A 12,800-nucleotide genomic window follows, 5' to 3' on the forward strand; every position below is an offset into this window, starting at 1 on the left:
GCCATTTCTCGGTCTGTCAACTCTCTCAACCCGTGTGTGACTCCTGCTACTCTGAGCTGATGGACCAGATGCGTTCACGGTCAGTATGTAGCTACCCTCATCTGACTATCGATTGATAACATGCCGCTGATATGCCAAAATGAACAAAATGGATCAATTATTTTTATTTATTACTATAAGGCTACATGCCTCTGTTTTTTGTAATGTTCAAATGTTTTTAATAAAAGAGTACGTGTTGAATTACATGGGATTTATTGTTGTTGTTGTTGTTTTTTTTGTACCGTGGTAACGCATTGGTATCGAGAATCGTGGAAATTCACTGGTATTGGTATCGACTACTAGATTTCTGGTATCGTGACATCCCTACCGCAAACTGTTCAGGGTGCCCGTGCTGTCATAATGTTATGGCTGATCAGTATATATATGAATTTATGTATTTTTATGTGGGAAACTGTTTGCTAACACGTTTGCTACATCAACTTTATAAGGTGATACTATGTCAGTGTTGTGTTTACAGCTCGTTGTGCCGCCCCCAAGTGGCCAAAAAAATTAATTAATGCAGGTGTAAGATCATTTTGTCAAACTATAATGTCCAGGGTCAAGAATAAACTTTCATGCTCAACATTTCTTGTGTCACAGATTGCAGCTAATGAAGTGGATGCAGTGAGGAAAACCTTCAATGTTCAGGTCTTGCACATTCAAAAAGGTACAGTAGGGGAGGCTGTTACGTTGCTGCTGATCCACACATTGTATTCATCTTTTTGTTGTGGAGATGTGAAGTATCTGTTGCTATAAAAACAAATGATATTTAATACATGTGTGATCAATCCCATCAGTCTTTCATCCTTCAAAGTAATTATCGAAATTTTGAGAAATATCTTTTTTTATTTTACTGTCGGGAGTTAGATGAGAAGATCCATGCTAATTATATAGCTAGGAGGTGATTAGCTTAGCATAAAGACTAGGGGGAAACATCCAGTCTGTCTCCAAAGTTCAAAAACATGCCGACCAACACCTCTAAAGCTTAGTAATGAATATGCTGTATCTCATTTGTTTAATCCTTACACAGAAAGAAATATAACAAAATTAGAGTTTGTGGTTTTACAGGAAGTTATGTGCTGTACCTTTTTTTTTGATGACTAGTGGCTGGGTTCCATTATTTTCTGTTGTCTAGTTTGCTGGTTTGACAGGTGCTAGTAGGCATATTATTTAACTTCAGAGAGAGCCGGCCTAGTTGTTTCCCTTGCTTCCAATCTTTATAAACTAATCTCCTCCCAGTTCTAGTGACAGTGGTATCAAGCTTCTCGCCCAACTCTCTCTGCAGTCATGCAAAATAAGCACATTTCCCAAAATGTCACTCTAACTGAATTTTAATGTAATCACTATACTCCCCCCATTGTCAGGAGGTTCCTCGCCACTCTCTGTCACTCCCTCGTTGTCTCTGATGCTTCCACTGGGCCTGGCTGTGGGAGCCATACTTGTAGGCTTAGTGGCTGCTCTCACCAGGAGGAGGCCCAAGCTGCAGAAGAAGAAACTTGACATCAAACCAGGTGCATAAACAAACCAAGTACTTCATGTAAAAAAATAACACGTTCTCATCCCAACTTGTCACATACTGACACTTTGTCAAACCCCTTGTCATCACTTTTCGCTTGCAGTAAACTTAACATAGTGAAACTAACATGCTTAATGTTGGGAATTACACAAAAACACTTGCTTACTTTCAGGCAACAAAACCACTTAGTTAGGTTTAAGAAAAACAACATGGATGGGCTTAAAACTATACATTTGTACAGTGAAAATGTGAGTTGACGTGAACACTGGACACGGAGGAACAGCTGATTCAAATCTGAAACTTAAAGGGACTGTTTGTAAGAATCAGAAATTGCTTGTTAACAGCACAACTGTGGCCGTTAAGTCAACGAAAGTCAGCGTCCTGTTGCTCGCGCTCGCCCGTGTGCACGCTCTACCTGAATGTGAGCGAGCATCCGTCAAAACAGTGAGGCGACACACGTCAGCTAAAAGCACAATATCACTCTATATTTCAGCTGCTTGGCAGTAATGTTAGCTGACCAGACGAAGGTCTCTCCATGAATCACTGCTGATCCTAGTGTTGGCTTTTCCTGCCTCAGCCTTCCTACCGCGGCCGGAGGGAACAAGGGAGATGCCGGAGTTTTGGTCAGTGACGATAACGTTTCTCTCTGCAGAGCCCCGTCACTTCACAAGACACGGGAAACCTCTGTTGGTCTGGAGGAGCTGCAGCAGTTATTTCTGCACAAACGTCCACTGTACATTTACTAGATATTCTCAGAGCTAAACTAACTCTTCTGCAGTGTGTGATGTGCACGCATGCACGTGAGAGGTGGAGCGAGCTGAGCGAGTGAGAACGAGCGCAATGTGTGAGTGAAGGCAAGCAGAGGAGCAGAGTACAGCAGAGACTCCGGCCCTGGAGACCAAAGCTACGGTCTCCCCCGCGTCCTCCGACCGCGGCCAACACTGTTTAACAGACGGGCTTCACTAGATACAACTTTGCGGTTTTGGTGCTTCCGTGTAGTTTGTGTTGGAGTCTGAGTCTGAACAGCGAAGCCACACACGAGCGCGCATGGGACACCGACCCAGATTGATTTATACGTGTAAGAGTTGACAAACAGTCCCTTTAACACACGGGACATGACCAGCGCTCTCCTGAATGAAAGCCATTGGACGCCATTTGACAGAGAACTGTTCTTTTGGCTCCGGTCTGTCTCTTTGTCTTTACCAGCATCTTGTGAAACCCAACCAGATTTCTTTTTTTTATCCATTCAGATATTATCAAGCGGCATCAAGACAGCGGGGCTCAGGAGGAAGTGATGTCACTGACCAGCAACAGGCTGACCCCTCCTCGTCTTCTGATTTGTTACAGCAGCTGTGATGGGCCCGCTCATGTCAAAGCCGTCATGCAGTTAGGGGCCTTCATACAACAGCACATGGCCACTCAGGTAGTGGACACGACAGTTCATGACTGGAATGCATTTTGTGATGTGTTCTGTTTGAGTTGAATCAGACGGGCAGAAACAAATTAAAAATAAAAAACTTAATAAATGTCTGGAGATTATTTTTGCACCATCTTTCACAGCCAATGATTATATTATTCATTTCATTGTTTCTTTAATATGAGATAGGGGTGGGGTTAGATGTGTTATTAGATCGGTTTGTTGTGACTCTTTTTTTCTCGCTTCCCAGGTGTGCCTGGACCTGTGGGACTCTCTGAGCGTGGCTGAGGAGGGCAGCATGGCCTGGCACTGCAGGCAGATCCGGGAGAGTGACTTCATCTTGGTGATCTGTTCTCGGGGCCTCAACCGCAGACCTAAGCCTCCAGAGGGTGACGACGAAGGTGAGGAGGCAGACGGGGGGGTCTACTTTGGGTCCAATGCCTTCAGCTCCTACGCAGCCGTTCAACTTATCGGAGATGAGGTGGGCCGAGCCATAGCCAGGGGCCGGGACCTGTCCAAATACATGGCGGCCATTTTTGAGTACTCTGAGGAAACTGACATCCCCACTGAGCTGAGGCTGGTATCTCACTACATGCTGACAAGTGACTTACCCAGCTCTTCTCCCACCTCCATGGAGTGGCTCTGCACGGGCCGGGGCGTTACCTGAAGATAAACCATATCTCAGAGGAAGGCTTTACTAAGTTACCGGCCGGTGCAGCTCTGCAGTGGGCTATCTCTGCGGCTCGGATGGCAATGACAGCAAAAATGCATCACTCTGTGGAAGGAGGGGACTAACAAAAAAAGGAATCCATACACCCTGACTTACTGGTAGTGCTCAACCCAGTATGGGAGAAAGGTTGGCCTGAAGAGAGACGTTCATAATGGCCACAAACTTCCAGACAAACTGGCAAGACAGGATAAACTGTGAGGGTGACTAATACATCTAGAATCCCTGCCGATGTACCCTTAAGCAAACGACCAACTAACAACCTCTGCCTCAGTTGCGCTGCAATGGCAGAAACCGTGCACTTTGACCTCTAAAATGTGTTTACATGCTACATCTGTGTGTGTGTGTGTGTGTGTGTGTGTGTGTGTGTGTGTGTGTGTGTGTGTGTGTGTGTGTGTGTGTGTGTGTGTGCGCGCGCGTGTGCGTGCGCGCGCGTACTTGTTTTCATGACAAATGAGGACAATTCTATCATATCACAGCTTCAATATCAGGACACTCGGAAAGACGAGGACATTTTTGGTGTCCCCATTTCTCCAAACTCACTATAGTGTTCTAGAGCCTCTGTAGCATTAAAATCAGGTCTGACCAAAATATAGCTTTAGACAAAATCTCAACAGATGGATGTATTCATAGAAGCATGGCTTGGAATTACTTTGATTCCCAGGTCTCTAGGACCTTGGGAAAGGCACGTCACCATTTGTCACCTTTTTTTCAAAAGTCCTGATATTGTCTATAAACACATATGTGTGCGTGTGTGTGTGTGTGTGTCTGTGTGTGTGTGGGTGTGTGTGTGTGAACAGGAAGGATTTGTAAAAAGAACGTCCAGTAATGTGTGTAATCGATAAAGCTAATGAAAAAACCCTAACCCTTCTTAGCAGACATTTTCTGTTTGTGTTCTTGCGATGTCATGTAACAAACAAAGTATATATTGTAATATAAGCATTGTACGTAAATTAACTATTAATCTCATGCACGAGTTATTGAAGTTATTCTGTGAGAATGTTTGCCTTGAAGTACACATTGTACACATGCATGTTTACACTGAGGCTTATAGTTTATGCATGTGCATATCTCATATACATAGGAATGGATTAATGGGTCTTATCATTTTTATTTTATGCAGATGTGAGGTTTCACATGTGGATAAAGTGAGCTGTCTTATTGTATTGTGTTTTTTGTGTAATATGAATTTTCTATTGTGTATTTAATCGTCTAATAAAATAAGATTAAAACAGATGTTGCCTGGCTAATCAAATATGCATCCAAGACTTACTTGGCCAAAGAAGCTATTTTACAAATAGCAAAGGGTTAGGGTTAGGATTAGGTTTGGGTTAAAACGTAGCAATCTAATTGATTGCTACGAGGTGCACGGGCGCACGGGGACCGGATGAATAAAATTCCTAAAATTGCCTTATTAAAACACTAAAATGTTGTTAAAATTATACAATTAAAAATTTTAATTTAAAAGGATCCACTAACGGAGAGATAGGTAAAAAAGCCATGAGGTACTGTTAAATGTAACGCTAAAACCCTTATAAAATGTTTAAGGACAATGTTAAAATAGCAGCTTCCATAGGTAGAAAAATAAAATAATAAAAATAGATAAGAATAAAAATAAATATAAATATAAAGATATCTTTCTCAGGAATGAGGTTCAATAATTCATAATATGTAAAAGCACAATCAAAAACACACACTGCAGGTTAGTGAAATAAATATAAGTGCTATAAAAGATGTTATAAGTGCTGTGAGAGGGATAAAAAACATCAAATCATGCAGTTAGTAATTAATGTGAAATATATAAAGATATAATTCTAAGTATAGACAAAGAGATCAGTGCTGTAGTAGGAGAAAGATATCTTTATTGGTTGTTTAAAAGAAGCTATGGTAATATAATGTGGTGTGGAAGTGCGCTTCTATAAAAACATTTGTCCAGTAGATGGCGACCGTGTATAAGGAATAGATTTCTTCAACTTTAACAGATGCCAGGTCCCGTCTGGAGTCGCTGTTCAACCTTAAAAATACTAATGATAATAGAAGAAGATAAAATTCATAATAAAATACACACAATATATAAAAGAAAAAAATATATATAAAATATAAGTGTAATTTAATGGAATAAACTAAATAAATAAAACATTTCAAATGTTAGTATAAATCAAGAAAACATGACATTAGTAATAATTATAAAGTGTTTTAATGCTGATCAACGACATAGATTTTACTGGGACTGTCAGGGAAGGAAAAAGGGAGGGAGGGAAGAGGTTAGGGTTAGGGTAAACACCTCAGGAGAGCTCCTATCTGGTAAGTGTTTACTTTATTTCCACAGTGTTGATTATAAAATAATTAAAAGGCATAGTATTTTTCGTTCAGACCATTCGGTTCAATAGTTTTTTAGTAAACGGATACATTTTTCGACATGCTATACTAGCTTTTTTCATGAAATTATCGAGTAACAATGCGGATTCCGTCCTGGCCGTGGAACAACGGACCAGCTCTTCACTCTAGCAAGGATCCTGGAAGGGGCCTGGGAGTATGCCAATCCAGCCTACGTGTGTTTTGTGGACTTGGAGAAGGCGTATGACCGGGTCCTTGGGAGATACTGTGGGGGGTGCTGCGGGAGTATGGGGTGAGGGGGTCACTTCTCAGGGCCATCCAATCTCTGTACGCCCAAAGCGAGAGCTGTGTTCGGGTTCTCGGCAGTAAGTCGGACTCGTTTCCGGTGGGGGTTGGCCTCCGCCTGGGCTGCGCTTTGTCACTAATCCTGTTCGTGATATTCACGGACAGGATATCGAGGCGTAGTCGGGGGAGGAGGGTTTGCAGTTCGGTGTGCTGAGGATCTCATCGCTGCTTTTTGCAGATGATGTGGTCCTGTTGGCATCATCAATCTGTGACCTCCAGCACTCACTGGATCGGTTCGAAGCCGAGTGTGAAGCAGCTCTAAATCTGAGGCCATGGTTCTCAGCAGGAAACCGATGGATTGCCTACTCCGGGTAGGGAATGAGTCCTTACCCCAAGTGAAGGAGTTCAAGTACTTTGGGGTCTTGTTCGCGAGTGAGGGGACAATGGAACGTGAGAATCGGAGCAGCGGGGGCGGTATTGCATTTGCAAGGTGGTCATGGTCATGAGGGCTGGGTCATGACCGAAAGAACTAGATCGGTCACTGGCGTCTCCATTAGAGATAGGGTGAGAAGCTCAGTCATCCGTGAGGGACTCGGAGTAGAGCCGCTACTCCTTTGCATTGAAAGGAGCCAGAGAGATTACATCTTACAGCTAAACAGTACACTACAAGATGTAAAGATGTATCTGAAAACAGTTGAGACAATAAATAGGCATTAGGATAACAGAATATTTGATCAGCGCTGCCTAGTTTGACTGTTTGATTGAAGTTTGCGAGTGATTGACAGCTACCTCCATTGAATGAACAGCCAATAGGAACGCTCTCTCTCTCTGAAATGACCTGTGATTGGTCAAAGTCTCCCGTCACAAGCTAAACGTTCTAAAGCCTGAAAACAGAGCCATGAGGAGGAGCAGAAGTCTAGTTTTCTCTCAGAACACTTGAATTACAATATGCTGAAAGGTTATTATGGAATTTTTGCCCAATGATGCCAACAACGTTCTGCCTATACCCACTCTTTAAGTTTAGGTCATGTTGTTTTACTGCTTTTCATGCATTTGTATCTATTTATGCGATATCTCCACGAAAAAGTGCTCTATAAATACACTTGACTTTCTTACTACTTACATACTTTAACAGCCACTACAACACTTCTTACTGCTACTGCTGATCCTTCTACAGGAGACTGGAAGGCTGGATTTACGCTGCTATGGAGGTCTCAAAGCAAAAAAGAGCTGTTGGCCTCCATTGACCTGCCCACATTTTCGTCCCACTGTTTTCGCACTGTGCACTGTATGTACCCTGCTGCCTTACTCACCAGGGGACTTGTGCATGGGTGTACTGCAACCAAGCAATACACTATGTCCTATGGTTGGAGCTGCCTCCGGATTGCTGTGTTATTTTTTCAGTTATTAATTCAGCCTGGAGATTTAACACTTATCGCTATGCTTCCTTAGTCAGTCGATCAAATAAATTGCTTTAAAGGATAGGTTGATATTTTTTTCAAATGTGTCTTTAAAGGGACTGTTTGTCACTTCTTACACGTATAAATCAATCCGGGTCGGTTTCCCATGCGCGCTCGCGTGTGGCTATGCTGTTCAGACTCAGACTCCAACACAAACTACACAAAAGTTGTATCTAGTGAAGCCCGTCTTGCAAAATAGTATTGGCCGCGGTCGGAGGACGCGGAGGAGACCGTAGCTCTGGTCTCCAGGACCGGAGTCTCTGCTGTACTCTGCTCCTCTGCCTGCTTGCATTCACTCACACACCGCGCTCGTTCACTCCACACTGCAGAAGAGTTAGTTTAGCTCCTAGAATATCTAGTGAATGTACAGTGGACGTTTGTGCAGAAATAACTGCTGCAGCTCCTCCAGACCAACAGAGGTTTCCCGTGTCTTGTGAAGTGAGGGGGCTCCGCAGAGAGAAACGTTATCGTCTCTGACCTAAACTCCGGTGTCTCCCCTGTTTGACTTAACGGCCACAGGTGTCGCACAAGCAATATTTACATTGGAGCAGCTTTTGCTCTCTGTAATGTTTTCTTCTCTCCCTGCAAAAATGGTAAATGGACATTTATATAGCGCTTTTCTGGTCTTCCGACCACTCAAAGCGCTTTACACTACATGTCAGCAGTCACCCATTCACACACACATTCATACACTGATGGCAGAGGCTGCTAAGGTGCCAACTTTGTCCATCAGGATCTAATCTAAATACTCATTCACACACCGATGGCTATGCCTTCGGGCGCAATTTGGGGTTAAAGGGGACATATCGTGCTCATTTTCAGGTTCATGCTTGTATTCTGGGTTTCTACTAGAAAATGTTTACATTCTTTAATGTTCAAAAAACACATTATTTTTCTCACACTGTCTGTCTGAATATACCTGTATGCATGCTCTGTCTGAAACGCTCCGTTTTATTGCATTTCAACAAGAAGCAACGGAATTGCGTTGCTAGGCAACAGCTTGGGTCCATGTTTACATCCTGTCAGCTGATGTCATTCACATACACTGCAACCAGGAATAAACTGGGACACATTTAGTATGTTTACGTTTAAAACTGTGTAATAGTCTAAATATTGTATATTTGTGACATCACAAATGGACAGAAATCCTAACGGCTTGTTTCAAATGCACAATTTCTGTGTATTTATCCATGGATTGAGTGTTTTGATACTTTCACAGTATTTATATATCACTTAAACCTGCTTTATAATGTAAATGACATGAAAATCTCATTTTTTACAATATGCTCTACCCTCTGAGCCACAGCTGCCCCCAAAATCAATTATAAAATTCAGTCAAAGCTAATATGAGGCTTTTACACACAAATGAAATAATAATCTGCATCCAATCCGTGAGCAACGGAGGGTGTGACAACAGGTGTTTTTTACAACGTGTCATCATTTTCATTTTGCATGCAATTACACACAAAAATAGACTCAGCATGAATATACAGTAACCATAAAAGCCACATGTTGAAGTGAAGGTCAGTGTGCTGGAAAATGATCAACTCAAAGAAAACAGAAATAGGCCTATAGCATGAGATGATTTCAAAAGAAGGATCTTTATTGTGGGAAGCTATTCTTAGAACTGTGATAAACTTTTGGATCCTAGTGTGAGGTTTGTAATCTACTTTAACTGATCTTTGTTTCTGAGAAAGCCATATACACCCGTAGATTGGTAGAACTTATTTTTTTTATGATAATGTGACCCTGATAAGGAGCATAACAAATAATACTTCCCTCTTCCTGACCGACCATGACTTGGCAAGAAAACACTGAGCGCGCTACAGTCATAGCCGCCAGGGCCAAAGATTATTGGAAGAAGAACGTGACGTGTTTTGCGGTTGTGGGCCATAAAGATAAATCAATGACATGAACCGGCTAACAGTAAACTGTAAAATAGACCCTCATTGTAAACCAATATTTCCTGTGTTTACCTGCTTTGTTTTGAAGTCCTTTTGAACCTCACCAGTCAGACCTTGATATGACCTCTGGACCAAAATCTAATATACAGTCTAATGTGTTTGTAGTACAATTTATTACAGCATTGTGATTTATTACACCTCACAATGCAATGCTCATGGGGGATCTCTTGTTGGGTCTCTAAACTATAGAGTACGGTCTAGACCTGCTCTTTATAAAAAGCGTCTCGAGATAACTTCTGTTATGATTTGACGCTTTATAAAAATAAATTGTATTGAATTGAATTGAACATAGAGAGGCTGAAATAAACTACAGATGACAGATTACACAGTGCACAAATAGCATCTGCAGTATTTGTAGCCCGTAGCCCTTATATTTTAGTAAAACAATATCCCATTTACCCCAAAACAAAATTTGTCTCGTTCTACTAGCATGCATTCCAGTTCTCCACATCTCACCCTTAGCATTTATTAGATGTGGGCTTTTTATTACAGTTCAACAGTGACCTTCTCTCAACACCTCGTACCTCGCTTGTTGACAGTAAACAGAGGACGCAGACAGGAGGTGGAAACGTGCTGGGTGCTTGCTACCACAACCAATTCTTCTTCTTTCAAAATGAACTTAAAGACTCCCTGCCAGTAGTTTTCACATTGGAAAAACTGACGTAATGCTGCTGGTGGTTGCTGAGGTGGAGAGAAGCAGATGGGTGTTGGAAGCTGGAAATTACTGACTGACAAAAACACAGAATACGACCTCCTCAGACTCCGTCAACAACATTTTGAATTTGGTAATAAAACCGGTGACCTATTGGCTAATCAACTGAAACAACAAGCTGAAAAACGTAACATCACCAACATCATCATCTTTCACCCTTATATCTCAAAATGATTTCCGAGATCCTCCACAGCCTTAAATAACACTTATTCTAAAACCAAACAAAGACCCCACACAGTGCTCCAGCTACCGCCCCCTATCTTTAATAAATACTGATATTAAAATAATAAGCAAGGCTTTGGCATTAAGACTCAAATCTGTAATTTCATCAGTTGTGCACAGGATCAGACTTGTTTCATTCCTCAGAAAACATGCAAAGATTAGTTAATGTAATAATGCTAAGTATAGCCAAAACTGCTAAAGAAATCCAACATCCTGCCATAACATTAACTCTGGATGCTGAAAAGGCATTGACAGGGTAGGATGGCCATGTAACCACTTTGGCTAGGGCTCCTACTTCACCAACTGGATTAAAATATAATATAAAACACCCTCAGCATCAGTAATCACCAATGGACAAATATCTAAATCATTCAACCGAAACAGAGGTACCAGACAAGGATGCCCATTCTCTCCACTACTCTTTCCACTTTTCATAGAACCACTCGCCGCAGCCATAAGACAGAACAACAGCATCACAGGCATTCAAACTAACTCACACCATCATAAAATCAGTCTATATGCCGATGACAGCTTGTTATATCTAACAACTCCCTCATCCTCCCTTCTGTCAGACCACAACCTGATTAACAGCTTTGGCAAGGTGTCTGGCTACTCCATCAACTGGTCTAAGTCCGAGATTCTGCCTCTAACTCATATGGACTGGGATACTGAGATTGGGGATTTACCCTATAAGTACACAACTCAACCCATTACATATCTCAGAATCCATGTTTCCACAAACCCAAATGACATATTCAAACTCAATTATATTCCCTTACTATACAATATCAAAGAAGATCTGGATAGATGGAATAAACTCCCACTTTCACTAATTGGCCGCATCTCCACTGTTAAAATTATCATTCTCCCGAAAATATACTATTTATTATCCATGAGCCCTGTTAACCCACCCCCGGGCTGGTTCTCCTCTCTAAACTCAGCAGTTAATACATTTTACTGTAAAGGAAAAATACCTAGGATCAAATTAACCACACTCCAAAAACCCAAACAGTACGGCGGATTAGATGCACCAAATTTTTACCACTACTTCTCCTCCCACCAGCTTCAGTATATCCGACACTGGACAAACAACTCCAATTCTGCCTGGCTCGATACTGAACAGACCATTTGAAAGGATCTTCCCATTCAGCATATTGCTTTCATAGATAAACCAGTCAAAACCCTCAGCTGCTTCAAATCTTGCACCATAAATACCACTCTCACTGCCTGGTGGAAAGCTAACGACATACTCAACCTCAAACTATCTCCTTCAACTCTCACCCCTATCCAGCATTACCACATGTTTAAAATCAATAAAGAACCTATCACCTTTCCTGCATGGAAGCAGAGAGGAGTAACCAGCCTGGGTCACCTTTTCAGTGGTGGCTCTCTCATGACCTTTGACCTTCTTAAACAAGCATACAACCTACCCCACCAATGTCACGACCAGTACATACAGTTGGGGCCTAAAGGTCAGAGAAGCGAGCTTGTGACCGGAAAGTTGTCGGTTCAATCCCTCGGACGGGCAGGATAAATCTGGGTGGGGAAAGTGAAAAAGCAGCGCTTGTCCCTCCGTTGAGCAAGGCCCCTAATCCCAACCGCACCAGTGGAGCTGCTCAGTAGCCAGCAGATCAAACTGTGTTGTACCGGGCAGGTTCCAGGTGTGAATGTGTAACCGAAAAAAAGAGAGCATTGCTCTCAGTGAACCTCCCCTGTATAAATAAAGGTAAAACAAAAAAAAGAAAAACAGTTGAAAGAGACCATAAAAAAGAAAATTGATATTTATAACTTCAACAACCTCACTCCTCTGCTATTACTAAAACTAAAATCATTTCAACCCAAAAAACTGCTATCACAGATATACAAACTCTTTTCACACCACGACAACACAGTTTCAATACCAACAGACAAATGGACATCAGACCTGAATAGACATCAATCAGATATTAATTGGAAAACCATATACAACAATACATTCGCCATGACATCCAACTCCAAGATTCTGCTAATTCAATACAAGGTACTACACAGAACACACACCACCACTCACAACATGTATAATATGGGCTTTATAGACAGCAACACCTGCACTCACTGTCCAACTGCAATAGACAATCACTT

General features: G+C 41.9%; 1 protein-coding gene across 1 annotated transcript in view; it reads left to right on the forward strand.

Moving 5' to 3' along the window:
* The window catches only part of si:ch211-207e14.4 (interleukin-17 receptor D), a 23,753-nt gene extending 18,818 nt beyond the window's left edge, over positions 1 to 4,935 (forward strand). Inside the window, 5 exon segments of the mRNA XM_037771383.1 lie at positions 640 to 706; positions 1,404 to 1,550; positions 2,806 to 2,978; positions 3,223 to 3,583; positions 3,586 to 4,935. Of these exon segments, the coding sequence (XP_037627311.1) occupies positions 640 to 706; positions 1,404 to 1,550; positions 2,806 to 2,978; positions 3,223 to 3,583; positions 3,586 to 3,767 (930 nt within the window). The 3' untranslated portion in view covers positions 3,768 to 4,935.
* Positions 4,936 to 12,800: the final 7,865 nt, after the last annotated feature.

Source organism: Sebastes umbrosus, chromosome 6, assembly GCF_015220745.1.
Source record: "Sebastes umbrosus isolate fSebUmb1 chromosome 6, fSebUmb1.pri, whole genome shotgun sequence".
Classification (NCBI taxonomy): domain Eukaryota; kingdom Metazoa; phylum Chordata; class Actinopteri; order Perciformes; family Sebastidae; genus Sebastes; species Sebastes umbrosus.